Source organism: Lipotes vexillifer, unplaced genomic scaffold (genome assembly GCF_000442215.2).
Source record: "Lipotes vexillifer unplaced genomic scaffold, Lipotes_vexillifer_v1.1 scaffold1798, whole genome shotgun sequence".
Taxonomy (NCBI): Eukaryota; Metazoa; Chordata; class Mammalia; order Artiodactyla; family Lipotidae; genus Lipotes; species Lipotes vexillifer.
The window spans coordinates 440,009-467,688 of record NW_006789032.1 but is presented as its reverse complement, the minus strand read 5'-3'; the positions used below and the strand labels follow the sequence as shown (position 1 = coordinate 467,688).

Below are 27,680 nucleotides of genomic sequence, written 5' to 3'. Positions count from 1 at the left end.
CCTCCCCCACCCCCACCCCCGCCACCGGTGCTCTCAGGCCAGAGCCCTTGCCCCCGGACACCGGCTCTTCCCTCTGGTGAGTCTGCCAGGGAGCTGGGCTCCGGGGCAGGCGGGGCTCCCAGGCTGATGGCCCCACCGCCCTGCAGGTTCAGCTCTGCAGACGCCAGAGCCCAGCTGCCTTCCTGGGTGCGTCCCCACGTCAAGGTGTACGACAGCTTCGGCCACGTCATCCGAGATGTGGCCCAGTTCTTTCGCATCGCTCAGAGAACCGTGAGTCTTAGCGCTAGCTGGCTGTGCCCTCGTGTCCCACCCAGGGGAAGGAGCAGGGCGGGACCTCCACAACCTCCTGTGAACGTCTAGATGCCCGTGCTGGCCCCCCGAGCTGCTGCTCCGAGTCTGGGCGCAGGAGAAGGCACTGCCTCGGTGGCCGTGTCACCCGGCCCCCTCCGCACCAGGAAGGCCACGAGTCTGGATGTGCACGTCCCTAGCCTGAGGCGCAGACGCACGGGTGCGTGTGGCTGGGCGACACGGCCGGGTGGGGCCCCACAGGGTGGAGGGCGGGGCGCCTCCCGCAGGCTGGTGGCACGCTGGGGCTGACGACCAGAGTGCCCAGCAGGCGGTGGTGGACTTCGTCACCCACGCGTGCTCCCGCAGGCTTGCTAGTCGCCGGGGACGCCGAGGGCAGCCTTTGTGTGGAGTACCAGCAGGAAGCCATCCGGGCCCGGCGGAGGCCCGTGGGGCTGCTGGCCGCGCTGGAACACAGCGAGCAGCTGGCCGAGGGGCCTGGGGACGAGGCCCTGTCCGCGGAGGAGGAGGTGCGGGGGCCGGGCTCCCTGGCGGGGGACACGGATGGCTCGGCCCACCTGGGCTCGGGCACCACCGTGCTCACCCCTGCACACCCGCTGGTCGGGAGGGCAGGGGGGTTTCAGCAGATGCCTGGTGGTGCTGTGTGCCTGCCCTGCCCCGGCGCGGCCCTCAGCCCTCAGCTGGGCCCCCAACACACCCCCGTGCTGGACATGGTCCGCTCACTTCCCGCTCCTGTGCCCGAATCTGGCCCTTCCTGTGAGCCTGAGCTGCGGGCAGGACCTTCTGCCCTGGGGCCTTTGTCCAGAAGCTCGTAATTCCCCAGCTGACCTGAAGCTCCCCACTTCCCGCCGGGCGTCAGTGCCCGCCCCCTGCTGTCCCGCCCTCTAGGCCCAGGGCGCAGCTGCCCCACTCGTGTTTCTCGTCCCTTCCCGCCGGTGCCCTTCAGTTACTGCCACGCTGCTGCCCGGGACCTGCTCTCACACTTGGCTCCCTGCAAGGGCCCGAGGGCACTTCTCCCGCCTGCCGCCCAGGGCAGTGTCAGGGCTTCGGGGCCCTGAGGGCCTGTGGGACACACCTGTGTCGCCCTCAGGCCCCCCGCCACTCCACCCCGTGGAGCCCTCGTGAGAAGAGGCCAGCAGAGGAGCAGCGTGGCAGGCGGAGGAAGGTCAGGCTGGTCGGCGGCCCGGTATGTGGGCAGCCCGCAGACGGCGGAAGTTTGGTGGGGCCCCTTGGCTGGTGTGGCTCAGGATGGTGTGAGGTGTGAGCGGGCCAAACCTGCCCAGTGGCCTGACTCAGCTGTCCCCGCTGGGGGACAGGTTCTGCAGGCGCTCTGCAGGCGTGCCGGCTGGAGCCAGGGCCCAGGGGAGGGGGCAGCTGGGCCCAAGGGTGGGTGCAGGGGTGGAGGGAGGACAGCAGACCCAGGGCCCGCACCAACCCCACCACTGGTGTTTGGCTGGATTCACTTCCTCACAGACGAGCTGCTTGCTCTGTGGATCCCACTGTCACCCTCCACCCGCCACGCTCATGCTGTGCCGGGGCCTGGCCTGCTCTGATCCCGTCCCTTTTCTGCTTTGATATTTTACTGTGAGAACATCTCACCTCCACTCAGCTCTCAGAACCAGCACGGGGTTCCCATGTGCCCTTTGCTGCAGTGCCACCGCCTGCCTCACATCTCCTTCCCCTTACTGGGGTCCCTGGGCAGTGCGCACCCCTCAGGGCAGACCCTCCACACTTTGGAGTCCTGCACACTTGGCAGATTTGGGCTTCGTTTTGTGTTGCTTTTTGGTGGGGTGGTCGGGTCCACGCAGGCCCGTGGGCTCCATCCACAGAAGGTGCTGTCTTCCCAGCTGGGCAGGAGCCAGTCCTGGTGGCCCTTTGTCAGGTCTGGTGTGGGGCCTGCAGCCGGGCTGGCTCCCCTGGCCCGGGTCAGGATGGGCTGTTGGCATGAACGTAGATGGTAAGGTGCCTGCGTGTGAGGCACGTGGTGTTCCCAGCCTCGGATGAAAGCAGTTAAGAGCAGCTGAGTTACATCCTAGAAGCTCCGGAAAGCCCCAAATGCCAGTGCCTCTGTCCGCCTCCCTCGGCTTCTGGGAAGAACCAGGTGGTGCCCGGGGAACTGACACTGAGGAAGTGGCCTAGGTGCCAGGGGCCTGGGCCTGGGCCTCTGAGGGCCGAGCTGGGGGGCAGCCTGGGAGCCTGGAGGGACCTTTTCGAGGGTCCGGGATCAGGGCTGGGGTGTGCAGCACAAGTAGGGCATGGGGCTGTTTGAAGTCTCGGTGTGTTGAGAAGCGTCCCCTGCCGTGGGCACCGGGACCTCAGCAGAGGAGCAGGAGCCGCCAGCCTGCACTCTGTGCCTCTGCTGTGCTCAGCGGGCCTGGCCATGTAAGCTGAAGTTAACCTGGGGGCCCTGCCACCCCCTCCTGGCTGCCCTCGGTGACCACAGCTGGGCCCCCTGCCACCCGCTCCTGGCTGCCCTCGGTGACCCCAGCTGGGCCAGGCCAGCTAAGCATCCTCCCCAGCAGCCCCCGATGGCAGCTCGCTGCCCCTGCAGATGGGGAGGGTTGGTGCCTCCTGACGGGCACCGGCTGTGTGTTGGCAGGAGGGGCCAGAAGCTGGCGCGGACACAGGCAGGGCCAAGCTGTTCATGGCGGCCGTGAAGCAGGCGCTGAGCCAGGCCAGCTTTGACACCTTTACCCAGGCCCTGCGGGATTACAAGAGCACCGATGACCTGGCGGCCCTGGCCGCTCACCTTGGCCCCCTCTTTGCCGAGGACCCCAAGAAGCACAGTCTGCTCCAAGGTGCCTTGGCCAGTAGAGGCTGCCCACTTGACGGTCCCACCCTGGGGGCCGTGCTGCGGCCGTGGGCTGGGGGGCCACCAGGGTCCCCAGTTGACCTGCAGAGGTGTGGGTGGGGACCCCGTGCGGTGGCTGCAGCCCCGGGGACCTGCAGGCCCAGACCCCGCCCCTCCCCACAGGCTTCTATCAGTTCGTGCGGCCCCACCACAAGCAGCAGTTTGAGGAGGTCTGCCGCCAACTGACGGGCCGAGGCTGCAGCTCCCGGCCCGAGCATGGCCTTCCCCGGAGGCAGGGAGCACAACTGGCCCTGGACCCCAGTGGTGAGGCGGGCCCTGCCTGGGTGGGACCCTCAAACTCAGACCCTGAGGGTGGGTGGCACCTGGCCCTTGGAGTGGGTCCTCATGTGGCCCAGCCTCCCTGTTCCTGAGACTGACAGATCCGTGTGGGGGGCCCCACTTTGGGGAGGTGTGGGCCCCCAGAACACACATGGCCCCGGCCTCCGAGGAGGACCTGCGCCTGGGGAGTCATGTACGCACAGGGGTCCTGGAGCCCCGTCTACCCCCGTCTCTACCTGGAGTGGGCCCTGCACGTCCAGAGCCTGGGAGTTGCTGTCCCCATTTATTAAGGAAGAGTCCATCTCTGGATGAGACTTCCCCAAGGACGGGAATCACGGGGGGCCCCTGGGGTTGGAGATTCCAGCCTGAGTCACCCTTCTGCTCCCTTCTGGACTGGGGTGTCCTTGTGCCTGCCCCCTACTGTCCTGTCCCCCATTTAAGGCGGGGGAGGAGGCCTGCCTGCTCCCAGCTGTCGGGGCCTCCAGCGGTTGTCTGAGGAGAGTCTGAGGCCCGGTCTCCCCTTGGACAGACCCGTCCCCTCCCTGGTCATGCTCTGGACCCTCAGGGACCAGCTGGGTGCCTCCTTGTCTCCGTGTTTCTTCAGGAAGGAGGGAGCCTGACCCCAAGCTGACTGTGTCCCAGGGTGCAGGCAGGCAGCTGGACCCGCACGAACACCTGAACCAGGGCCGGCCCCACCTGGCCTCCGGGCTGCTCCCTGCAGGTACCTGGACCCTGAAGAGGCTTTGGACCAGAGCCAGGAGCAGAGGGAAGACCCTGGCGGGGAGGAGTCTCCTGGGGGCCACTGTGGTTCTGTGCCCCCAGAGCAGGGGAGGCCAATGTGATTTCCTAGGAAGCTGGTGGACTGAGATGTGTTACCTTCCCACCAGGAGACCCCAGCCGCCGGCCTCCTGAGGGGTCTGGAGCCCCCGGAGCAAAGAAGCACCCACCTGCTGTGAGTGCCTACCTGGCGGATGCCCACAGGGCCCTGGGGGCCACAGGCTACAGCCAGCTCCTGGCGGCGCTGACCACTTACAAGCAGGATGACGACTTCGAGAAGGTGGTGGCCGTGGTGGCCTCACTCACCACCGCCAAGCCTGAGGACCTGCCCCTGCTGCAGAGCAAGTGGCCCACGTGGGGGGCGGGTGGGGGCGGGCAGTGGGGTGGGCGGCAGGGCCACGCCTGAGCGACGCTCCGCGCTCCCAGCAGGGTTCGGCATGTTCGTGCGCCCTCACCACAAGCAGCGCTTCCGGCAGACGTGTGCGGGACTGGGCACCCAGGCTCCAGGACCCTGGGAGGGGAGCCCTGTTACGCCTTCTGACCTTGTCTGCGGGGCTCGCGGGCCAGGTAGGGCCGCCTGCCTGGTGCTCCTGCCGCCCTGTCGCCCCAGCCCCCCTCAGCCCTGGCAGGATGGGCAGGTGGGCAGCAGGGAAGTGCCAGGCACCCCTCGGACTCGCTCCCTCCTGTCTCCAGGCCCCTCACTGCCAGAGAGACCCCCCGGGAAGACCCAGACCAAGATGTCCTCCTTCGTTACGCAGAGGCCAGCTCGGGGGGCGGGGGCTCCCGGCCGGCCCCCCGGTGCCCCCTGCGGGCAGGCACAGTCTGAGTGGGGTAGGTCTCGTGGGAGGGGCTGCAGGGACCATTGGGAGTGGGGGCCCAGCCCGAGCAGGCCTGTGGTGCTCACGTCAGCCCCCTTGCAGTGGGCTTGGTGTGTCCTGGCTGCAGGGCGGAGGATGTGGTCCCCTTCCAGTGCCCCTCCTGCGACTTCCACTGCTGCTGGGCCTGTTGGCGACAGCACCTCCAGGTCGGCAGCCAGACCCTGTGGACCCGGCCCTGTCCCCTGTGGACGTGGCCTGCTGGGCGTTGCCCCACATGGTGGGCTGAGGGGCTGGGGTGGGCAGTGGGATCTGGGCAGGTGTGTCCAGCGCCCTCTCTCCACAGGTCTCTAGGACGTGCCCGGCCTGCCATGCTGCCACCAGAAAGCAGAGCCTCACGCAGGTCTTCTGGCCGGAGCCCCAGTGAACACTGAGACTCTCTGGGCGCTGCAGGGTCTGCGGAGGCTGAGGCCGCCCCTGCCTGGGGCGCAGCCTGGACACTTGCCTGTCGGCTGTGGGTGGGCCAGGCCTGATACCAGAAACCCCTTGGCCAAGAGCGCACCTGACGGCGAGGCCAGGCCAGGCCAGTGTCCGTGGGGAACCCCTGAGACGGCAGCAGGATCTGGGCCCCCTGTGAGAGGCCCCAAGGCTACCTTGGGGTCTGGGGTGGGTCCACTGGAAGGTGCTTCCCTAGAACTTCCTTGACCGCTAGCTTGTGGGTGGAGCCCCAGCAGGAAGGAGGGGAGCCCTGCACCTTCTGTCCCGGGGACCTTCCAGGTCCTGCTTGTTCCTCAGGGGCCAGGGTTCTAATAAAGCTGCCGGCACTGCTGGGAAGCAGTCTGTGTGGCCCGGCCTCGGTGGTGGGGCGGGGGAGCCTGGAAGGAAGAAGACGCCTGGGCAGCCTCCCTCGCCACCTGGTTTGTTCAGAGCAGAAGCCGCTACCACCTCCACCCACCGGTTGCCAGGCCTGGTAACGGGGTCAGGAGCTGCCCGTGGTGCTGGTGGCCTGCTCGGGACCGCCCTGGCACTGGGCTCTGCGGGGGGAGGGGTCAAAGCCTGGGCCCCCAGGTGGCCGATCGCTCCCCTCAGGCGGGGCGGGGCTCCTCGGGGGCGTGGCCAAGCTAGCCCTTATAGGACGAGGCTCGGGAAGCCGCTGCCACTCCGGCGAGACCATGAGGCCCCTGTTGTGGCCGCTACCGGCCCTGCTGCTGGCGCTTGCGACGCGGGGGACGGCGGCGGGCGCGCCCACCTACCCGAGGCGGGACGCGGAGACGGGGGAGTGGCTTGCGTGCGACAAGTGCCCCCCGGGCACCTTCGTGCAGCGACCTTGCGGTCGGGACAACCCCACGACGTGCGGCGCGTGCCCGCCGCGCCACTACACGCAGTTCTGGAACTACCTGGAGCGCTGCCGCTACTGCAGCGTTATCTGAGGGGAGCGCGAGGAGGAGGCGCGGCCGTGCGGGGCCACCCACAACCGCGCCTGCCGCTGTCGCCCCGGCTTCTTCGCGCGCGGCGGCTTCTGCCTGGAGCACGCGCCCTGCCCGCCCGGCGCAGGCGTGGTCGCCCTCGGTGGGTGCAGGGCGGGGCCGCGGCGCCGGGCCCTCTGCCGAACGGAGCCAACCCAGCTCTCCTGACGCCGGCCTCCGCGTTCGTCCTCAGGCACCCCCAGCCAGAACATGCAGTGCCGACCGTGCTCCCCGGGCACCTTCTCCGCCAGCAGCTCGAGCTCGGAGCGGTGCCAGCCCCACCGCAACTGCACGGCCCTGGGCCTGGCCGTCAACGTGCCGGGCTCCCCGTTCCACGATGCCCTGTGCACCAAATGCACGGGCTTCCCGCTCGGCTCGCTGGAGCCGGGGGCACCGGGTGAGCGGGACGTGGGGGCGCGGAGGCCTCGGTGGGTTCTGGAAGTGCGGTGGGGACAGCCTAGGGGATGCCGTTGGCTGAGGGCGTCAGCGCTGGCGGGTGATGCCGTTTCCCGCCGACGTTGGGAAACAGGCTCCGAGGGTTTAAACGGCTTGCGGGAGGGAACGGCAGCGAACGTGGCGGGTCCCCTTCACGTCGCATCCCACCCCCGGCATCGGCCCACGAGCCCCGCCTCCTTGCCGGCCGAGTTTCCCGCGGTCGCCCCGGATCCTCCAGCCCGGCTCCAGCCTCACCCACTCGTTAGCGCGCGGGGATCCCTCGGTCCTGTTCCTCCGGCGCGCGGAGAGACGGTCACGGCGCGATGGCAGTTAGTCGGGTACCCCCTCGCCCCTCCCTCCCGCAGGGACCGAGGAGTGCCAGTGCGCTGTGGTCGACTTCGTGGCTTTCCAGGACATCTCTCCCAGGAGGCTCCAGCGGCTGCAGCAGGCGCTCGCGGGCCCCGGAGTCAGCCGCCGCCACGAAGGGAGGACCGCGCGGCGCCGCGGCGGAGGCTGTGGCGGCAGCTCACGGAGCTCCGAGAGGCACGCCCCGGGACGCTGGGGGCGCGGCTGCTGCGGGCGCTGCGCGCGGCCAGGCTGTCCGGGCTGGAGCGCAGCGTCCGCGAGCGCTTTCTCCGCACGCGCTGAGCGCTCTCCCCGTTATTTATTCGCTCCCCGCCCAAGCCCCCCGCATGGGCGGTCCGCAAGTCGCACCCCAGGAGGCTTTGGACCCGGCTCCTGTGGCGTTAAATTTATTTTTCATAAAGCCGATTGGCAAACGAGTGTGGTGTCTGGCCGGCGCGCAGTGGGCACACCTGGCGGGGCACACACCTGGGCGGGCTGCCCGGGTGCGGCCTGCTGCCTTCTCCCCCCTCCCCACCCCGACTGGGACGGACCCTCGATGGGGGAAGTGTTGTGGGAGACGGGGACAGCGGGTGGCAGCCGTCCCCAGGCCTCACTGCGTGATCCTTCCCGCCCCAGTTGTGCTCTCAGTGGTTAGGATGGTGTGGAGGGAGGGTTGCCCAGTCCCCGGGCTCTCACTGCGGAACAGAGTGGTCAACACGCAAGCCCGTGCGTCCTGGGGCACCAGGAGAAGCGTCCCCCTCAAGTTACTCCTCCTTTGGGCTCCACCCTCAAAGCAGCAGGGGATTTCCCAGCAAGGGACCGGCCAAGACCTCCCGGTAGGACAGCGTGTCTCGCTTTCTGGGAAACGTCGCCTTTCCCTTCTGGGGCAGGTTTGGATGACGGCTTGACTCATCAATCCAGGGGAACTCCCAGTCCTGCCCTGCCAGCCCCCTGCCAGCCTCAGAACCCCCTGCCTGACCCCCAGGAAGGCCCCAGGGGAGGCAGGGTCACAGCCCCCCACTCCCCCATGACTCATCACCTGCAGCTGGTCCCCATCCCAAGCCCTGACTCATCCCTTTCCCAGCATCTCCTCCTGGGCCCCATCGGGGAGAGCAGCTAAGGCTGTGACCCTCAGACACGAAGCCACCAGGCCTCTGGAGGAACAGTGGACAGGAGCCACTCCAACTGTCTTTATTTCACCCACGGCTAGGCTCATGGGGGGGTTGGCAGCTCCTGCAGGGGCCGTGTGGGAGGGTCCTGAGGACCAGCCTTGCCTGGAGGGCCTCTGCTCCTGGACACAGGCCTGGAAAGGGCTTTCTAGATGGCTCACCCCAGCCCTGAGGGGGACCCCGCCCTTCACCGCCAGCTGGAAGCGCAGGCCCAGCACACCACCAGCCCACCCCCGAGGTGGTAACAGTGATCATCCTAGGTGGGTGGCAGGCAGGCTTGCGGGGGGGTGGGGGGTGGGGTGATGCCCACTCCCAGCACAACCGCCTAGCTTTACCGTCCTTGCTGGGGATCAAAACAAGGTGGCTGGGCCAGTGGAGGGGACACACAGCCTCCCAGGCAGGTCTCCCCTGCCCCATCCTGAGGCTGCATCAGGACAGGGACGGAGGCGAGCCCAGGTCTTCCTGAAGCTGACACCAGCACCCCAGTCCGCCTCCAGGATCAGAGGGGACAGAGGCTGAAGACAGCCATGGCCCCCTGGCCCCCTCCATGGGCACGATGTGGCCCTGGGCACTGTGAAGGGCCCCACACCTCTGGAAAAGCCCAGTTCCAAGCAGCTGCCCCACAAGGCCCCACGAGGGTCCAGGCCGGCAGGCCTGCTGGAACAGCAGCTCCAAAGGGAGTGGTGGCCTGCCAAGGCCTCACCCCGGGGCCCCAAAACTGGGCCTCGGGGGCGGGGCCCAGGCCCAACGTGGGGGTCTGGTGGGGTCCCTGCCACCCCAGCTCCCCTCGGCAGAAGAAGCCTCCGGACGCCTGCGCTTTTCTGGACACAGAGAAAAGTTTGTCTTAGAAGAAAAACAAAGCAACCACAAGGCAAAGCCAACCCAGCCCCCCGGGGGGATCAGCGGCGGAGCCAGCAGGAGCTCTTCAGGGCAAGCGGAGGGCACCCTGGGCCAGCTGCGCCTATGTGATGTCCCGCTGCCGCGGCGGCCGGTGCACGTTCCGCACGACGCACTTCACCATCCACTCGATACCCTCACGCACCCCTTTGCTGTGGAGACAGCGGGTGTGAGGTGGGGCCAGCCGTGGCCCCCGGCGCCCAGGGCGAGCCCCACTCACCCCGTGAGGGCCGAGCAGGCCTGGGTCAGGCAGTCACGCCTGCCGATCTTGGAGGCGCAGTCGCTGAACACAGTCTTGATGTCGGGGATGGAGAGGCAAGTCTGGGGGAGGCGAGGCTGCGAGGATCAGGCTCAGGCCCGGCCCCAGGGCAGCTCCTAGAGCTGCGGGGGGCACCCCGGGGCTACTCCGTCCAGGAGGGGCCCTGCCTGGCGAGCCGCCCCAGGGGAGCAGGTGTCAGGAAAGGTCTACAGGGAAGCGGCGCTCAGGGCCCCTCCACGCGGGTGAGGCCAGCGCTCCCAGAGAATGAGGCCAGCGCAGCTGCTGTGCTCAAGGGCAGCAGACAGGTCGGGGTCAGGGCTGACTCCCACCCTGGTCCCTCTGCATTTTCTTTCCAGAGCTTTCTTTCACCTGGGTCTGCCCAGCAGGAGGCTCCCGATCCCCGGCAGCACTGTGGCCAGAGGCCTGGGGTGGGGGCAGCCATGCTCTGGTGTCTGAGGAAGGCAGCAGCCCTCCCCTGGGAGAGGCACCCTGTCCCCTGGGAGTGGGGCCCAGTGGGCCCAGGGGCTCACCTCAATGTCCTGCTTGTTGGCCAGCACCAGGATGGGGACACCGTCCAGCGCCTCGCTTGTGACCATCTTCTCTGGGGCGAGCAGAGAGGCGGCAGTGAGCGCCCTTTGCCCGCCTCTGCCCAGAGGTCCCCAGGCCCTCGCGGACCCCCTACAGGCGCGCACGCACTCGGCCCTGGCGCCCCTCCCCCTCCCCCACCCAGCCCAGCTCTGGAGGTGGGCTGTGCAGACGGGACCGCCCGCTCCCCGCCTCCCCAGCCTGGCCATCTGCACACACCGAATGCTCGCTTGGACTCAGACAGCCGCTCCTCATCCGTGGAGTCGATGACGTAGATGACGCCGTGGCACTCCGCATAGTACTGGGCGGGAGCAGAACGGGATGCTGAGCCGCGGGCACCCGGCCACCTCGAGGCAGCCCCCAGCTGGAAGACCCTTCTGGGGTGCTTCCTGGGGGCGGGGAGGGAGGGCAGAGTGGAGAGGCGCCCCAGACCCTCCAGGGCCGGGGTGGCCACCTCCCTTGCCCACTTGCCCGGTACTGTGCTCCGAACACCGCTTAAGCCTCCGCTCCTAGGACCCACCCACACCTGCTGGCCTGACGGCGGCCAGAGAAGAAGGGATGGGGCTTGGGGTCTCAGCAGACTTGAGGGTGGGGGCAGCGGCGGCTTGCCATCGGGAAGCCACGGAAAGCCCACCGAGGGGCGAGTCCAGAACATTCAAAGCAGTTCTGCTCCCTGTGCAGGACAGAACCAACACCTGAGCCAGCGCCAGCGAGCTCGGAGCTCTGCAGGCTGGACCGGGGCCGGGAGGGTGGCCGGCCCTGGGTTCCCTCCCAGCAGTGGGCACACAGGAGCCACCCCGACACTTAATACCAGAGCCCGGGGTATGGGGAGAGCTATGGGGGGTGAACGGCAGCACCCCTGGGAAAGGACAGACACACGAAACGGGCCTGGCAAGTCAGCCTTCTGTTCCACTCAGAAAAGAACACGGAAATGCCCACACTGGTGAAGCGGGTGACGCCCCCACGTGCACTCCAGCTCCTGCCCAGCGTGAGCCCAGGAACCGGGAACACCCACATGTCCCACAGGGCATGACGCCAACTTGTCCCCGCCCCCCCAGTACAAGTCAAGCCTTTGTACCTGCACTCGCTACAGAGAAGGAAGCCCGACACGGGTGGCCTCTGGGTCTGCAGACCACGTGTCCTACACCCGGGGCCTCTCTGGCCAGCCTGCTGGGTGACGCAGGGCCAGGAGCTGCAGCCCAACCGTGGAGGCCTCCGAGGCAGGAGGGGACAGCGTGGGGTTTGCAGCGAGCCAGTGAGGGAATCACTGCTCTGCCCCTGGGGCCCCTGTGGTGGCAGGGGACTTCAACCCATGTGCAACAGGGCCCCAGCAGACGGGGCCAGGTCCACCGCCACGCCCTTGCGCATCGGGTGACAGCCAGGCAGCAGTGGCAGGGATAGGAGCAGCACCCCTGGGGCTGAGCGTGAGCCAGACCTGAAGCACGAGAGGCTGCCCTGAGCCCGCGGCACCCGCCGTGCCCAGACCCTGATGGTGGTATCACCTGTGGCCTTGCACTGGAGGGTTCTCGGCTGTGGCCTGGAGGGACAGAAGCCAGAAGCGCCAGGGGGTCTGCTTGGTCCACAGACCTGGCCTGAGGCTGGCACGCGCACAGACCCGTGGGCAGCAGTGTGCGACACGAGCGGAGGTGTGGGTGGACGGACAGCAGTGGACACGCGAGTGAAGACCCGCCAGACCGTGCCGGATGGCACGGGGGTGAGGGGCAGGCCCCACGACAGTGGCTCAGATTCAGAGCGGGAGCAGAAGCCCCACTTTCCACCCCTCCTGGTGACTCAGAGCTGGGGTTAGGGGTGTGGTCACCTCCATGCTACCTGCTCACAGGGGCCAGCAGGGCACCCACCCTGGCAGGGGCACCTGACGCCATAGGCAGGAGGCAGGGCACCCACTCCACCCGAGTCACAGAGCACACGAGCAGCCCAGGGTCCCTCCAAGACGGCAGGCTCAGCAATCAGGGCTCAGCCCCTCATGATGAGGCAACAAGGCCACGCCACCAACAGACGTGGAAGCTGGTGGGGGGATGGGGGGGCACGACCAACCCAGTTTCCCCTCAGGAGGAGCCAGTCCCCAACCAGAGGCGTGTGTGTGCAGGTGCACCTGTCACCGGCTGTGGCCTGGCTGCCGTGACAAGCAGTGCACCCAGTGCAGATCCCCTTGTTGGCTCCTGCAAGACCCACTCTGACCCATAAAGACCATCTGACCATGTCACAGCCGCCCAGGGCAGCCCACCATGGTGACCTGCCACAGGGATGGAGTCCCAGCCAGCTTGGCCCGACATGGGGCAGCATCTGAGATGACCCCACCCCTGCCCAGGCCCGCACCCGCCCCATACACTTGCACCCCAACCTCTGCTGCAGCATCTGCCCCCCAGACCCTGGCCTATGACAGAATGTCAGGAGCTGTTTCACACTCCCCGTGTGAGTCTAGAGTTTGCACAGACAGCCCCTAGCTTGGCTCTGCCTTGGTCCGACTTAAATGGCCACAGGAGGTCTGTCAGTGACCTTCTGGCCGCAGGATGGAACCTGTCCTCTTGGCTAGAGGTCAGGACGGGGGGTGGGGGACACTTTGGGAGGAAAAAGGAAAAAGTGACCAGGTACCTGCTGCTGGGATCAAACCAGAAATCAAGACCAGGGCGCACGAGCCACCAGCAAGTGCTGAGATGGGCACATCTGCCCCCAGAATCAGGGTGAGCTTGTCTGTGCCCCTGGCACTAGGCTGTACCAAACCCGCCACGCCAATCCATTGGGAGGGGGCTGAGGGAAGAGGCTTGTCCTGCCCTGTTCTCTGCTGGACCCCGGTGCCTGGCACAGGCTGAGCTGAAGACCGACTCCAGTCTCAAGGTCTCAGAAACGCTTCAAACCTACCTCGAAAGAGGAGACACGTGCTGTGGGCTGTGGAGGACACCCTCCCCTGACGGGGAAGGGGCCACCATGGAGGACAGGCCCTAAGCCAGGACTGAGGGGGACCCAGTAGGGGAGACTCAGGCCCCCGTGCTGAAGCTGAGCACCAAACAGGCGCTGCGTCTCCCCCAGGTCTGCTCCTCGACCGTTCTTCATCTCGTTCCGTTCTGATCAGCAACAAAATCTCTAAGCCAAAAGGAACCGAGTTTGTCCCTGCTCTTGGGGGAAGTGACTTGGGAACTGGGATGGAGGTGAGCCTCAGGAACCAAGTGGGTGACGGAAGCCGCCAACAGGAAGAAAAGAAGGGGAGTCCCAGGCCTTCTGAGGAAAGGCAGGAAGAGACCACGGTGCCAGCTAGAGAGATGGCACGACAGGCAGGCCAGGGAGTCGATGTGGCATCCGCCCACCTTACCTTGTCCCACAAAGACTGCAGCTCCTCTTGCCCCCCTAAGTCCCAGAACATGAGGCGGGCCTTTCCAAAGTCCACAGTGCCGACTGGGGAGAAAAGGAGACGGGTGAGGCTGTGGCCTTGGTCCCTGACACACGGGCTCCCAGCTCTCCCGGGAGGAGCAGGCGGTGCCGGCACTCCGCGATGCTGGGGCCAATGGGAGCCAGAGCAGTGGCCTCACCCTCGGCCTCCGTACACTGCAGCATCCTCAGGGCTCTGCCCCCCCAAACCCACAGCCCTAAAGGACCCCCTTACTGTTTAAGCCCACAGTGGTGGTGATTTTGGACAGACTCATCCCCTTGTAGTTATTGTTGAACCGGGTCTTTGACTGCTCCAAGAAGGTCTAAAAGTAGAGACAGAGAGGCGTGACGTGAAAACTGGGAGACTTCTCATGGCTGCTTCACAAATACCCCTACTTGAGCAAACAAAACAACGTTTTGCTTTTAGAGCAGCTAGCGGTAACTGTCCCATGGCCTTAAGCGGAGTTCGGATCCTATCTGGGTACAGAACATGTATTTAAAAGCATAAAACCAACAGGACCATAGGGCAGCGGGGGAGTAGGGGTGTTGACACGGGACCGCACGTACCGTCTTCCCGGCGTTGTCCAGACCCAAGATCAGGATGCAGTACTCATCCTTCTGGAACATGTACTTGTACAGACCTGACAGCAGCGTGTACATCCTGCCCTGGGAACCCGAGATCGGTCACGGGCGAACCGGCCCGCACCGCGCCTCCCCAGCGCCCCGCAACAGGCAGAGGGTCTGTCTGCTTGCTTGACTGCTCAGAGCTGGAGCCCTGAACGGGGATCCTCCTGACCCGCCGCCCCTCAGCCTGGAACTGCCGCCGCCGCCTTCGCCTCCGCAACTGCTCCCGCCTTGGCCCGGAGCTCCCGGCGCCCTCGCTCCCACTCCCGGCCCGGCCAGGGCGCTCCGCTCGCAGGCAAAAGGCGGCCAGTCCCGCCCCGCTTCACCCCGAGCGCGGCCCCCGCTCCCCAGCCCGGGCTCCCCTAGGGCTTCGCTCCGCTCGGGTCTCCCGCGAGCCGCCCGCCTCGCACCCGGCCCGCCGCGGGCTCAGAGGCGGGGCGCATGGGTGCGGGTAGAGGGCGGCGCGGACAGACTGCGGACCGGCCGCCGGGCCCGGGCCCAGCTCCGCTCGCCCTCCTCGACTTACTTGCGCCCGCCCGGCTGGGCCGCGGAGCCGGGGAGCAGGGGAGCCGAAGAACCGGCGGAACCGCAGCGCGCCTGGCCCTCCGACCCCACGCTGACCCCGCGCTGACCCCGCGTGGACGCCGGCTGGCCACCAGGGGAGGGGCGGAGCCGTCCCGGCGGCCCCCGCGCCAGGCACTTCCGGCGGCGGCGGCGGCGGCGGCGGCGGCGGCGCTCGGGCGGAAGTGTCTGTCGGCTGCGGGGGCGGAAGCGGGCGCGGGGCGCGTTTGGCCGGTGAGGCCGGCAGGCCGTCTGTGGCGGCGGCCGGGAGACGGCGCAGAGGGCTGGGCCGGAGGCGAGGGGGTCTGGGCGACGGGGCCTGGGCCCTTGGTGGCAGGCCGAGCGGAGGCGGGCGGCGCGGGGCCCGGGGGGTGGGCCCGGCCGGGGGCATCGGGCTGGGACGCAGATACCCCGGAGGAACTTGACGGCAGCTCCCGGGAAGGGAGCAGAGGCCGTGGGGCCAGCGGCCAAGGGCTGGCTCTGGCTCTTCTTCTCGGAACTGGAAACTTCTCTCGGCCCAAACGGGAGGCAGGGCGGTTCACGGTTCCGCAGGCTGTCCGCCGAGGGCGGCGGTTGGCCATCGCTCAGTGCCAGCCTCGCGGGGACGGCCGGTCCCGGGTTCATCCGGCTTCTCTTCCCCGCATCTCTGGCTCCCACGCCTCCCCTCTGAGGACCCAGGGACCCGGCCCCTCCCGACAGGATGGACGAGGAGAGCCTGCAGACCGCCCTCCGGACCTACGACGCGCAGCTGCAGCAGGTGGAGCTGGCTCTGGGCACTGGCCTGGATCCCTCGGAGCTGGCAGATCTGCGCCAGCTGCAGGGGGACCTGAAGGAGCTGATCGAGCTCACTGAGGCCAGCCTGGTGTCCGTCAGGAAGAGCAAGCTGCTGGCGGCGCTGGATGGAGGGCGCCCAGCCCAGGAGGATGCTGAGTACTTGGCTTTCCAGGAGGCCGTTGCTGAGGCAGTGGAGGTGCCAGTAGCCCCCGAGGCAGAACTGGAGACTGTTCCTATGAGAGAGACCGGGCCAGGACCCACGGAGCCTGGGCGGGAGGAGGACGAGGGGGAGGACGAGGACGGGGCAGAGCTGAGTGGGAGGAAGGTGAACGCCCCCTACTACAGTGCCTGGGGCACCCTGGAGTATCACAACGCCATGATCGTGGGCACCGAGGAGACGGATGATGGCTCCCCGGGCGTGCGCGTACTCTATCTCTACCCCACTCACAAGTCCTTGAAGCCTTGCCCGTTCTTCCTGGAGGGGAAGTGCCGTTTCCAGGAGAGCTGCAGGTAAGGCCTGGGTTCCCGGGGCCCCTGGGGGCGTTTGGGGGGGGGTGGATTGCAGACAGGATCAGGGGCTAGGTGGGCCCTCTGGGCTTTGAAGCTTTGTCCTTCTTTGCCCAGCAGAGTGCTGACAAGAAGGGACCTTGGGGGGCAGGGGATTCCTCTAGCAGTGCCCTTGTTTAGGTGTTTAGTTGGATTTTCCCCGGGTAGAAGAAGTGTGGAAGGGCTGATGTTGGAAAGGATGGACTCCCCGCCCCTCGCCCGCCCGCCCTCATCACCAGTTTTATTCTTCAGAATGAAACTTCTAAATTTTGCTTTTTTTTTTTTTGCGGTACGCGGGCCTCTCACTGTTGTGGCCTCTCCCGCCGCGGAGCACAGACTCTGGACGCGCAGGCTCAGCGGCCATGGCTCACGGGCCCAGCCGCTCCGTGGCGGGGGGGATCCTCCCAGACCGGGGCACGAACCCGCGTCCCCTGCATCGGCGGGCGGACTCTCAACCACTGCGCCACCAGGGAAGCCCTAAAATTTGCTTTTATTATAGAAACTTGATTATAGAAGTTGTCAAGCACATGTGAAGTTAGAGGGAGTAGTGTACAGGCTGACCATGCTCCAGCTTCAGGCGTCATTGCCTGTCAAGATCGTGCCAGTCTTGTTTCAACTCTTCCTGCCTCTGGATTACCTTAAAGCAAGTTGAAATTACTGGGCTTTTCACTTATAAATACTTCAGGATACTACCCTAACTGAGTGATAAGGATGTTATTTTAAAAGCTATCTCCATGTCGCCGTCACACTTAACGGAATTTAACAGCAGTACTTCGTTCGTGTTCAAATTTCCACAGTTGTAATGATGTTGCTTGTTGCTTAAGCACATGATTTTAACTTTGCTTCTTTTATTTTTTCTTTGCAAAGAATACTTATCGAGATTTTCAATAGATGATTTTCTTTTTTAGCCAATAGTCCGGGGTAACTTCCTTTAGTTCTTCCGTTGTCTTATTTTTTTATAGATTCTTGCTGGGCCCTAAGTCTTACTTGCTACATTTCCCCCTTTTTTCCTTTCATTCCCTGTAAGTTTTGTGAAAGGCATAGCATGCATACAGGAAAGTGCACGACAAATCAGTCATAAGCCTCCTCCAGCTTCCACAGGGTGGGTGCGCCCCTATCCTCAGCAAACAGTCATGGAGCAGAGGAGGGAGCCCTCCATCCTTTCTGCCACTGGTCCCTCTGGAGGGTTCCTCCCCATCCCTGTGCCATGTCCTGTGTGGTGATGAGAACTAACGTGTCCCTGTGCTGCGTCCTCTGGGCAGGCACTGTTCCGAGGGTTTCATGCGTATTAATTCGCCTGGCAGCAGGCCCGTCAGGTAGGCCGTAAGGCTGCTGTGGTCGCTGGGCCTCCCAGGCAGCCAGGCTCTGAGACGAGCCGGCTCCCCTCTGCCGTGCTCTCAGCTGCTGCCTGCTGTCAACTTTAGGCCCAACCCATGCAGCCCACGAGCATTCCCCTCACCACCACCCGGGTCTGATAGTTATTTTCTTGCACTTGTTTTGGATTTTTAAAATTTACTTATTTAAAATTTTATTTGAAAATTTTAAAGATAAAATAGTGTTGAAGCACCCTGTGACCCACCAGTCTGTCGCAGTCCCCTCCCCTTCTTGGGAGGCTTGTTGGCACATCTGTGGTGTGTTTCTCTCTAGTACACATGAGACCTTTATAGACACATGCAACTGTGAATAGGACATGTTTGTGCTTTATTTTCTAACTAAGTGGTTAGCATGCAGGATGCTTCGTTTTGCAGCTCTTCTCAGAGAGCGTGTCTGTGAGAAAACTCCATGTTGATATTTATAGAACTATTTTGTGCATTTTAACTGCTGTGTTATTTTCCTCATGAATATGCCACATTTTATTCTGTCTCCTGGTGTTTCCCAGTTTGTTTGTTTTTTTAAATTTATTGATTGATTGCTGCGCACAGGCTTTCTCTAGTTGCGGTGAGTGGGGGCTACTTTTCAGTGAGGTGCACGGGCTTCTTATTGCTGTGGCTTCTCTTGTTGCGGAGCACGGGCTGTAGAGCACAGGCTCAGTAGTTGTGGCGCACGGGCTTAGTTGCTCTGCTGCATGTGGGATCTTCCCGGACCAGGGCTCAAACCTGTGTCCCCTGAATTGGCAGGCGGATTCTTAACCACTGCGCCACCAGGGAAGTCCATTTTCCCAGTTGTTATTTATTACAAACAACGTGCTGTGAACATCCTAGTGCACATCTTTCGTCCCTGGTGAGAATGTCCCCGGTGTGTAGCAGTGTGGAGAACACGCGCATTTTCTGTCCTTGTGCGCTGTGCGGTTCCCAGTCCCTGGTCTGCTCCGTAGTCACCCTCGGTCACGTTCTCTTACTTGCAAATTCGTGTCCACTGAGAGCTGGGGAGGTGATCTTGACTGAACTTGTATTTCCTTGATTATTAGCAAGATTGAGCATTTTTTCGTACATTTGTTCTAACGTCATCACTCTGTTTCAATATCCTTATCTGTAAAAACAGAGATGAGGATGTCTCTCACAGCTGTTGGGAGAACGGGATGCGTTAATAGAAGTAAAAGAATATTGAACAGTAGCTAACATGTAGTAAGGACACAGTGAACTTCAAATTTTTATCTTGTTATTGTAAAATAAAATCAGACAGAGAAAGTAAAGATAGCATGAGGAATCATTGTAACATTCTAGTACTCGCTGCTCAGATCAAAACTACAAATTTGCCAATTACCCCAGGAGCCCCTCTGTTTGCCTCAGCCCAGACACAGCCTTCTCCCTCCTCCAAAAAGAAGCACTGTCTCGACTTTTATGATAATCACTTACTTGTGTTCTTTGTTGCTTATCACTCAGGTGCGGCCGGGTGTAAACGTTGTAGTTTAGTCTTGCTCGCTTTTTAAGGCTGCTGTGTCTGCACCCCGCCCCCCCCCACCCCCGCCTTTCCTGGCCTCACAGTTTCACTGTTGAAGGACCAGACCCTTTGACCGTCATCGACCGCCCTGGTGCAGCCCAGCATGTTCCTGTGTTCACCGCAGGCTGGCATCTGGATCCAGGGACCTGGTCACACTCAGGACCCCCAGTTGGGCATGTCTCTAGGTGTTGTGCTTTCGTCAGGAGGCACTTGATGTATAGCTGCCAACGGTGCTCAACGCCGAGATCTGCTGATACAGTGTGGATTGCAAAACAGAGCTCTTTAATTGTCAGTTCATTTACTAGCCGAACGTTATAGAGAGATGCCTTTCCTTGTCTACAATTTGGCTACCTAGTGGTACAGCTCATATGGAAAAGGCAGGGTAATGCCGGACTTTTCTGTTTTGTTTCCTTGGTTTCCAAGATAGAAAATTGGTTCTCTTTAATCCTGAGGTGATAAATTGGCTTTTAAAAAATACTTAATATCCATATGGACTGATGGATTTAAATATATTTGATCAATTTCAGTCCACGAAGATTCTGATTTTTTTTTTTCTTTACGGTACGCGGGCCGCTCACTGTTGAGGCCTCTCCTTTTGTGGAGCACAGGCTCTGGACATGCAGGCTCAGCGGCCATGGCTCACGGGCCCAGCCGCTCCGCGGCATGTGGGATCCTCCTGGACCGGGGCACGAACCCGTGTCCCCTGCATTGGCAGGCGGACTCCCAACCACTGCGCCACCAGGGAAGCCCAGATTCTTATCTTTATTGAAACTCAAATTGTCTCACCCTTGTCAAGTGGGAGCTTCTTCAGGTTGGCTCCCACATCCTTTTGACACAGCCCCAGGAGTCAGGGTTTCCCACAGTCATCTGTACTCTTCCTACCCCAGACCTGAAGGCACCCAAGTCTCCAAGAAGCCCTGGTTTCTTTTAATGGGAGATGGTATTTCACAACCCACAATGGGGGCACTGGGATGCACTTTGCTGCTAGTTGGTTCATCGCTGTAGGCTTTTTCAGCAGACGGACCTAGGAAATATAGGTGGGCACACACTAATGTACACGTTAGTGTATATGTACCCATACCACATACTTATGTTTCTAAGAACAAATACTTTGTGAATTTATACTGATATTTCCAATTCAAATTAAGGATTGTAGTGTTTCTACTTAATCTTTTCTGGATCACATCCGTATTTCCTTCTTTATGCCAGGACTCTGGTTCTCAAGGACATAGGGAATGATGGGTTCCAAAGGACCCATAATTAATTTGTTTTACCCCATTTTACACACACAGGACACTCAGAATAACAACATTCATTCTTCCATTATGATGATTGAAAACTATTAAAAGCACTTTTACATGTACTACTACCCACATTCTCCCTCTGTCTTTGTGATTGTTGCACTAGACCTGCGTTGTTGGATCTTGTGGCCGTTACAGCCATTGTTTCCCTTTTACTCCCAACCTTAGTTCTAGAAGGACCTTTGCATTTCATGCTTACCATCATTCCATCTGTTGGGGTCTTTTTAGCGTTTCGGTTGTCTGAGACTCGTTTTCTGGTAGATTCTTCAGCAAGGGCTCACAGGAATAATGTTTTCGGAGATCTAGCATGTTGATTAGGTTCTGTTTGTGTCTTTTATACTGGAAGAGCAGTTTTGTTGAATACATTAAGTCCCCTACGTATGAACGAGTTCTGTTCTGAGAGTGCGTTCATAAGTGCACTTTGTTCATAAGTTCAACAAAGTTAGCCTAGGTACCCAACAAACACAGTCAGCTGTATAGTATTGTACTGTAATAGGCTGTTAGTACTTTTCACACAAGTAATACATAAAAAACAACACAAAAAATAAAGCATTTTAAATCTTACAGTACCTTGAAAAGTACAGTAGTACAGTACAACAGCTGGCATGCATTGGCACATTTGCATCTTTGAAAGTTTGCAACTTGAAGGTTCGTATGTAGGGGACTTACTGTATAAGATTCTTGTCTCATATTACTTTCCTTGAATATTTCATATAACTTTATTTTGACATAAAATATTGTTGAAAACTTCCCTTGTAAATCACATGCTCTAATGGTGTAAGGGTCCAGCTTCATTCTTTTGCATGTAGGTATCCAGTTTCCCAGTACCATTTGTTGAAAGAACTGTCCTTTCCCCATTGAATTGTCATGACACCCCTGACGAGACCTGACTGATGTGTGTGAGGGGTTATTTCTGGGTTCTCTCATCCAGTTCATTGGTCCACACCAATGGACTGGATGTGTTTATGCCAGTACCTACTGTTTGGATGACTGTAGCTTTGTAGTAAGTTTTGAAGTCAGGAAGTACATAGTCCTCAAACATTTTTTCTTCTTCTCAAGATTCTTTTGGCTATTCAAGATCCATTGCATTTCCATGTGAATTTTAAAATCAGCTTGTCCAATTCTGTGTAAAAGAAGATTGGAATTTTGATAGGAATTGCATTGCATCTGTAGATCAATGTGGGTAGTATTGCCATCCTAATAATATGAAATCTTCTTATTTATGAACACAGGATCTTTTTCCAGTTATGTAGGTTTTCTTTAATTTCTTTCAGCAATGTTCTGTAGTTCACAAGCCTTGGTTAAATTTATTTCTAAGTATTTTATTCATTTTTCATGCTGCTGTAAATGAAATTATTTCATTTTTAGATTGTGCATTTTTAGTGTATTAATATGTAATTATCTTTCTATGTTGATCTTATATCCTATAACACTATCAAATTCATTTTTTAGCTCCAATAGGACTTTTTGTGGATTATTTACGGTTTTCTATATATACAATTATGTCATTGACAAATAGAGGTACTTCTGCTTCTTTTTTTTTTTTTAATTTTTTTTTGGCTGCATTGGGTCTTCGTTGCTGTTCTCAGGCTTTCTCTAGTTGTGGCGAACAGGGGGCTACTCTTCATTGTGGTGCGCAGGCTTCTCACTGCAGTGGTTTCTCCTGTTGTGGAGCATGGGCTCTAGGTGCGCAGGCTTCAGTAGGTGTGGCACGCGGGCTCAGTAATTGTGGCTCGAGGGCTCTAGAGCGCAAGCCCAGTAGTGGGGCATGGGCTTAGCTGTTCCGCGGCATGTGGGATCTTCCCAGACCAGGGCTCTACCCTGTGTCCGCTGCATTGGCAGGCAGATTCCTAACCACTGTGCCACCAAGGAAGCCCACTTTTGCTTCTTCCCTTCCAATTTGGATGGCTTTTATTTATTTTTCTTGCTTAACTGCTCTGCCTAGAACTTCCAATACTACACTGAATAGAAGTAGTGAGAACAGCCATCCTTGTCTTGTTCCTGATCTTAGGGGGAAAGCACCCAGTCTCTCACCACTGAGTGTGATGTGAGCTGTGGGTTTTCCATAGTTGCTGTTTATCAGGTTGAGTGTTGTTTTGTTTTTTGGTTTTTTAAAATAAATTTATTTATTTATTTTTGGCTGCATTGGGTCTTTGTTGCTGTGTACGGGCTTTCTGTAGTTGCGGCCAGAGGGGACTATTCTTTGTTGTGGTGTGCGGGCTTCTCATTGCAGTGGCTTCTCTTGTTGTGGAGCGCAGGCTCTAGGGGCACGGGCTTCAGTAGTTGTGGCACGTGGACTCAGTAGTTGCGGCTTGCGGGCTCTAGAGTGCAGGCTCAGTAGTTGTGGCGCACAGGCTTAGTTGCTCTGTGGCATGTGAGATCTTCCAAGACCAGGGCTCAAACCCGTGTGCCCTGCATTGGCAGGCGGATTCTTAACCCCTGTGCCACCAGGGAAGTCCCTGAGTGTTTTTAACATACAAGGGTGTTGCATTTTTTCAAGTATCTTTTCTATATCAGTTGATGTGCTAGTTTTCTATTAATGTGCTCTGTTTTATTGCATGGCTTTCATGTGTTGAACCACCCTTGCATGCCTGGGATAAACCGAACTGAGTTGTGGTGTGTGCTCATTCTAAATGCTTGTTTTCTGGTTCAAGTTTTTACTTATTCTGGAGTGTATTTTCGTGAATGTTGTGAAGCAGATGATCGAGTGGGGTGTTGTTGGGGTTTTTTCTATGGGAAACCAATTTTTAATTTTTTCCTTATGAAATCCGTAGTGTGTGTTTTCCTGCCTCATTGGTAACACCTCCTCTGCCCTGCGTGAAGTTTGTTGTATGAGAGGCTCTTCCTGGGTGCACTTCATTCCATTGATCAGGCTGCCTGTGCTCTTGGTTGACGTTCATTTCATGGACACCCCGTTAACTACTCCCCATGGTTGGGAACTTAGGTTATTTCCAAGTCTTTCGTGTTTGGGTCACATCCTTCTGGCTCAGTCCTTACATACTTTCATTATCGTTGTTTTAGGGTCATTCCCTAGAAGTGCTTGCTGGATTAAGGAGGACACTCTTAGGGCTTCTAAGAGTACCAAAGATTCTTGCAGGACGGTTTAGTTGGTGGCGTCTGTGGTGTCTGGGTGTGTTGAGGGGGTGTTTGGCCAAATTCACCGAGTCTGGGCATCTTTCCTCGGTGGAAGAGGGCTTTTCAAGCACCATGCCCACTGTAGGACACGTGGGCCAGTTTTGCAGCTGCTGGTGCCACTGGCCGTTGGTGGTACCCTGGGTGCCTGAGGACAGTCAGGGGTGAGAAGGAACTGGCCAGAAGCCCGCCAGGGAGGCATCCGAGGCCACCTTTGTTTGCTCCTGGAAGGTGACTGAAATGCCTTGTTTCCTCTCCTTTCTCCCCATGGACTCCACCTAGGAGGCCAGCCACGACAGGGCTGGCTGTGTGTCCGGAGCGAGTGCCTGTCTTCACTTACTCTCATGGGCTTAGAACCGCTTCCTCCTTGAAATGGGGGCACAGCAGGAGATGTGTGCGTGGTTGCTTCATGTCTTTATTTGGCAAAGTTAAAGGTTGCAGCCCTCTCTTCCCACTTCCTCCCCCACCTCCTCTCTCCCGGTTTTCATTTTGGTTTCACTGTTTCACTGACATCTAGAAGTCAAGGCAGCACTGTTAGAACCAGCTCTTTCCAATTGGCTGGGGAGGACTCAGTCCTGTGAGAGCACGCAGACACACTTGCCTTGATGACCTGTTGTATCTGGTGGAGAGGCACCAGGGAGCTCGCATCATAAGGATGTCTACCAGCCATGTGTGTGCTTGTGTATACATGACTCTAGCCCAGAAGGCTGGGGAGAAACTCGATGCATCTTTTCCTCAGGGTACCCAGGTCCATCCTGAGAGTGAGAGCACAAGCACAAGTGTGTGTGTGTCCATACATGTGCATGCACATACGTACACATGTATGCACATGTCCATACACGTGTGCATGTACATTGCATACATGTGTAGGTGAGTGTTTGTGTATGTGTGTATGTGTGCCTATGTGTGCACACGTTTGTGTGCATGTGTGCATGCACGTGTGCATGAGTATATGTGTGCATGTGCATACTTGTGTGCACGTGTATGTGGGCACACATGTACACGTGTGTGCGTACGTGTTTTGCACACTTGTGCATGCACGCATAAATGTGGGTGTATTGTGCGTGTATGTGTATACATATGCATGTATGGGCATGGATGTGTATATGTGTGCACATGTGTGAATGGGTTGTGTGCATACATGCGTACGCATGTGTTCAGTGTATATTGTGTGTGTATGTGTGAGTGGGTGTTGTTTGTACACACGTGTTCAGTGTATATGCGTGTGGGTGTGTATTGTGTGCATGTTTATACACGTGTGTGTCCAGTGGATGTGTGTACATGTGTGCATGGGTGTGTGTGTCATATGTTTGTACACACGTGTTCAGCAGATAGGTATATAGATGTGTGTGTCTGTCTCCCCGTCCATTCTTCCTGTCCAGGCGGTGTCCAGGCAGGTAGGCGGGATTCTCCCGGCTCACGGGGCCCTGGTGGCCGTATCTGAGTCTGCATCCCTATGGCCCTCTCTGCAGGTTCTCCCATGGGCAGGTGGTCTCTGTGGATGAGCTGCGCCCCTTCCAAGACCCGGACCTGAGCTCCCTGCAGGCCGGCTCTGCATGCCTGGCCAAGCGGCAGGATGGCCTCTGGCACCCCGCACGGATCACTGGTGAGGCTGCCCGGGGCCTCCCTGACGGGGTCCTTTCTCGGAACCCTCCCCGTGTGTCACACATTAGTCCTGCCCAACAGCTTCTCTGTTTGGGCATTGGGATCCCACTCCACGCCCAAGAGGAGCAAGGCCCCGCCTTGGCCTCGGCCCCGCCCTGCTCCCAGCTTCCAGAGTGGCTCCTTCCCATGTGTTGAGGCCACTGCCCTGCTGCCTCTGTGCCCCCCCAGATGTGGACAGTGGCTACTACACGGTCAAATTTGACTCTCTGCTGTTGAAAGAGGCCGTGGTGGAGGGGGACAGCATCCTGCCCCCGCTGCGCACGGAGCCCGCAGGTTCCTCTGACTCAGACGGCAGTGACGTGGACGATCCCAGCTATGCTCGAGGTATGGCTGCTGCCACCCTGAGAGGCTCCTGGCTGGCAGGGTCCCATACTGTGGTCAGTACGTGGACGCACTCGGGGCAGGGGGCAGGCGCGAGGCCCCCACGGCGGGCAGGGGAGATGAGAGGGTGCATGATGGGTCTGGGGCAGGTCCGGAGACCCACAGATGCAGAAACCCAGAATGATGACAGTCCCACGCGAGCCACAGGAGTAGATGGGACGCACAGGAAGGGACGGTTTCCTGCAGGGCATGGGGACCTGGCGGGTGGACAGAGGAACTGGCTAGCAGTGTCTGGCCCTCCCCCAGGGGGGTGTCCGCCTGGGATCTGTTAGCCAAGTTGTCCACGCTGATGGAGGGGAGGACTGAGCCGGCAGGTAGAGGCGAGTACTGTTCTCTGTTAGGGGAACGGCAGCACCCACCTCCAGGGAATAGGATGGGGGCCACCACGTGACCAGGTTGTGACCCTGAAGTGTGGAGAGGGCTGGGCTCTGCCACAGGCTCTGCCTGTCGTTCGCACCACACAGCCCTGGGCAACTGGCAGGGAGCCAGGGGTGCCGGGGATTGGCCCTGGCCCAGAGCTGAGCTCTTGGGCTAACCTTGGCCGGAGCCCAGGATGCCCCGCGTCCAGCTGGGTTAAGCTGTTGCCCTCTGATGCCTGCAGTGGTGGAACCTGCTGCTGCTGACCCCGGGACCTGCAGCTCCGCCTTCGCCGGCTGGGAGGTGCACACGCGGGGCATCGGCTCCAGACTCCTCGCCAAGATGGGCTATGAGTTTGGCAAGGGTGAGTGTGAGCTGCACAGGGGGGTGAAGGGCTCCCTCAGCACGGCCCCAGAGTCCAGTGGCAGTGCCAGCTCGGTGTACCCCCAGGTCTGGGCCGGCATGCGGAGGGCCGGGTGGAGCCCATCCACGCTGTGGTGCTGCCGCGAGGGAAGTCGCTGGACCAGTGTGCGGAGGTCCTGCAGAAGAGGGCCGGGGGCAGCCAGGCTGGCGCCAGCAGGCCCCCGAAACGCCGGGGTAGAGGGGCTGGGCCTCGGGGCCGCCCACCGTCTCGCAATGTGTTCGACTTCCTGAACGAGAAGCTGAAAGGCGGGGCTCCTGGGGCCCTGGAGGCGGGGGTGGCGCCCCCGGGAAGGAGTGGCGAGGAGGTGTACCACGCCAGCAGGAGTGCCAAGCGCGCCCTGAGCCTGCAGCTCTTCCAGACGCAGGAGAAGATCGAGCAGACCCAGCGAGCCATCCGGGGCATCCAGGAGGCCCTTGCCCGCAATGCTGGCCGGTACGTGTGGGCCCTGCCCGAGCCACGCCGCACCCCTGCCCGCGGTGCCTGGGTGAGAGCTCGCCCCGACCTGAGGGCGGCGGGCCAGATCTGAGGAGGGGCTGGAGGATGATGGGCAGTGCTGAATGGCGGGCCCCTCCCCAGGCACAGCGTGACAGCAGCCCAGCTGCAGGAGAAGCTGGCGGGAGCCCAGCGGCAGCTGGGGCAGCTCCGGGCCCAGGAGGCGGGCCTGCAGAGGGAACAGAGGAAGGCGGACACCCACAAGAAGATGACTGAGTTCTAGGGCCCCCACACGTGGCGTGGACAGAGCTCAGGGACCCCGGCTCCCGCTGCCCTCAGGAAGACCAGCTGTCGCTTGACAGCTAGAATGCCACCGGAAGAGGGGCCAGCCCTCACAGTTGGCCTTCTTGCCGGCCTCGGGCTTGTGGCCACTGCTGAGAGGAGACAGGCTGCAGGGGTCCCTGTCAGGTCCCTTCCTGACACTTCCTTGACCATTGAGCCCACCTGCCAGTGTCCTGGGCTGTCTCCTGAGCAAGGACATTAAAGTGACTTTGTTGCAGTGTCTTTTAGTGGAGGCTCGGCTGGCTGTGGGGACTTTGAGGACGAGGGGTCTTTGCACCGGGTCACGGGGCTGGGCTGGAGGGGTCCTGAGTGAGGGTGCTGCCCAGCACCCTGCCCAGAGGCAGAGGGCCCGGGAGGACGGGCATCCTTGCTGCTCTCCCAGATGCGGTCACAGCCTAGGGTGCCCCCCACATTGCCTGACATCCACAGACGGGTGAGCCCGGTGCTGCAGTGATGGAAGGAGACCATGGCTGTGCGGGACCAAGAGGGAGCGCCGTTATCGAGGCAGAAGGACCCGGTGGGGCGGGGGGTGTTGGCACCCTGGGTCCATGCCCGCCTGTCTTGTCGCCTACATGCACCCACTGCATCGTGGGTGGAGACAACATGATTCAGGGCCTCTGATCAGCACCAGCTCGCAGCACACCCCTGCCAAGTCCCGTCTAGGCCCCAGGCAGGGCCACGGCATGTGGGTGA

The 27,680-nt window shown here is 60.6% G+C and overlaps 4 protein-coding genes across 6 annotated transcripts in view; 3 read left to right on the top strand and 1 right to left on the bottom strand.

Moving 5' to 3' along the window:
- The window catches only part of RTEL1 (regulator of telomere elongation helicase 1), a 27,944-nt gene extending 22,489 nt beyond the window's left edge, over nt 1-5,455 (top strand). The window contains exons 24-34 of the mRNA XM_007462272.1: nt 147-270; nt 361-508; nt 655-815; nt 1,433-1,492; nt 2,906-3,104; nt 3,281-3,421; nt 4,041-4,157; nt 4,324-4,554; nt 4,643-4,851; nt 5,094-5,237; nt 5,375-5,455. Coding sequence (XP_007462334.1) covers nt 147-270; nt 361-508; nt 655-815; nt 1,433-1,492; nt 2,906-3,104; nt 3,281-3,421; nt 4,041-4,157; nt 4,324-4,554; nt 4,643-4,851; nt 5,094-5,237; nt 5,375-5,455 — 1,615 coding nt within the window. The remainder of the gene's footprint in view (nt 1-146; nt 271-360; nt 509-654; nt 816-1,432; nt 1,493-2,905; nt 3,105-3,280; nt 3,422-4,040; nt 4,158-4,323; nt 4,555-4,642; nt 4,852-5,093; nt 5,238-5,374) is intronic.
- A 745-nt stretch (nt 5,456-6,200) lies between these two features.
- On the top strand, nt 6,201-7,577 carry TNFRSF6B (TNF receptor superfamily member 6b). Its single transcript, XM_007462271.1, is given in 4 exon segments — nt 6,201-6,597; nt 6,688-6,891; nt 7,295-7,396; nt 7,399-7,577. Coding segments are annotated over 4 exon segments (882 nt in total).
- A 1,766-nt stretch (nt 7,578-9,343) lies between these two features.
- On the bottom strand, nt 9,344-14,233 carry ARFRP1 (ARF related protein 1). Its single transcript, XM_007462239.1, has 7 exons — nt 14,136-14,233; nt 13,804-13,891; nt 13,513-13,595; nt 10,404-10,485; nt 10,130-10,200; nt 9,561-9,661; nt 9,344-9,492 (listed from the first exon to the last, which is right to left on the bottom strand). The coding sequence occupies exons 1-7, from the start codon at nt 14,226-14,228 to the stop codon at nt 9,405-9,407; spliced, it is 606 nt and encodes a 201-aa protein (XP_007462301.1). The 5' UTR covers nt 14,229-14,233; the 3' UTR covers nt 9,344-9,404.
- A 1,145-nt stretch (nt 14,234-15,378) lies between these two features.
- Nucleotides 15,379-27,210, top strand: ZGPAT (zinc finger CCCH-type and G-patch domain containing). 3 transcript variants are annotated; one of them, XM_007462237.1, is made up of 6 exons: nt 15,379-16,037; nt 24,859-24,992; nt 25,220-25,375; nt 26,034-26,153; nt 26,240-26,645; nt 26,790-27,210. In XM_007462237.1, exons 1-6 carry the CDS (start codon nt 15,454-15,456, stop codon nt 26,926-26,928), a joined length of 1,539 nt encoding a protein of 512 aa, XP_007462299.1. In that variant the 5' UTR covers nt 15,379-15,453; the 3' UTR covers nt 26,929-27,210. The 3 variants fall into 3 exon arrangements, with proteins under 3 accessions (XP_007462299.1, XP_007462300.1, XP_007462298.1); XM_007462238.1 differs by having other exon boundaries at nt 15,454-16,037; nt 25,220-25,342; nt 26,790-26,928; XM_007462236.1 differs by having other exon boundaries at nt 15,454-16,037; nt 25,956-26,153; nt 26,790-26,928.
- The last annotated feature ends 470 nt before the right edge of the window (nt 27,211-27,680 follow it).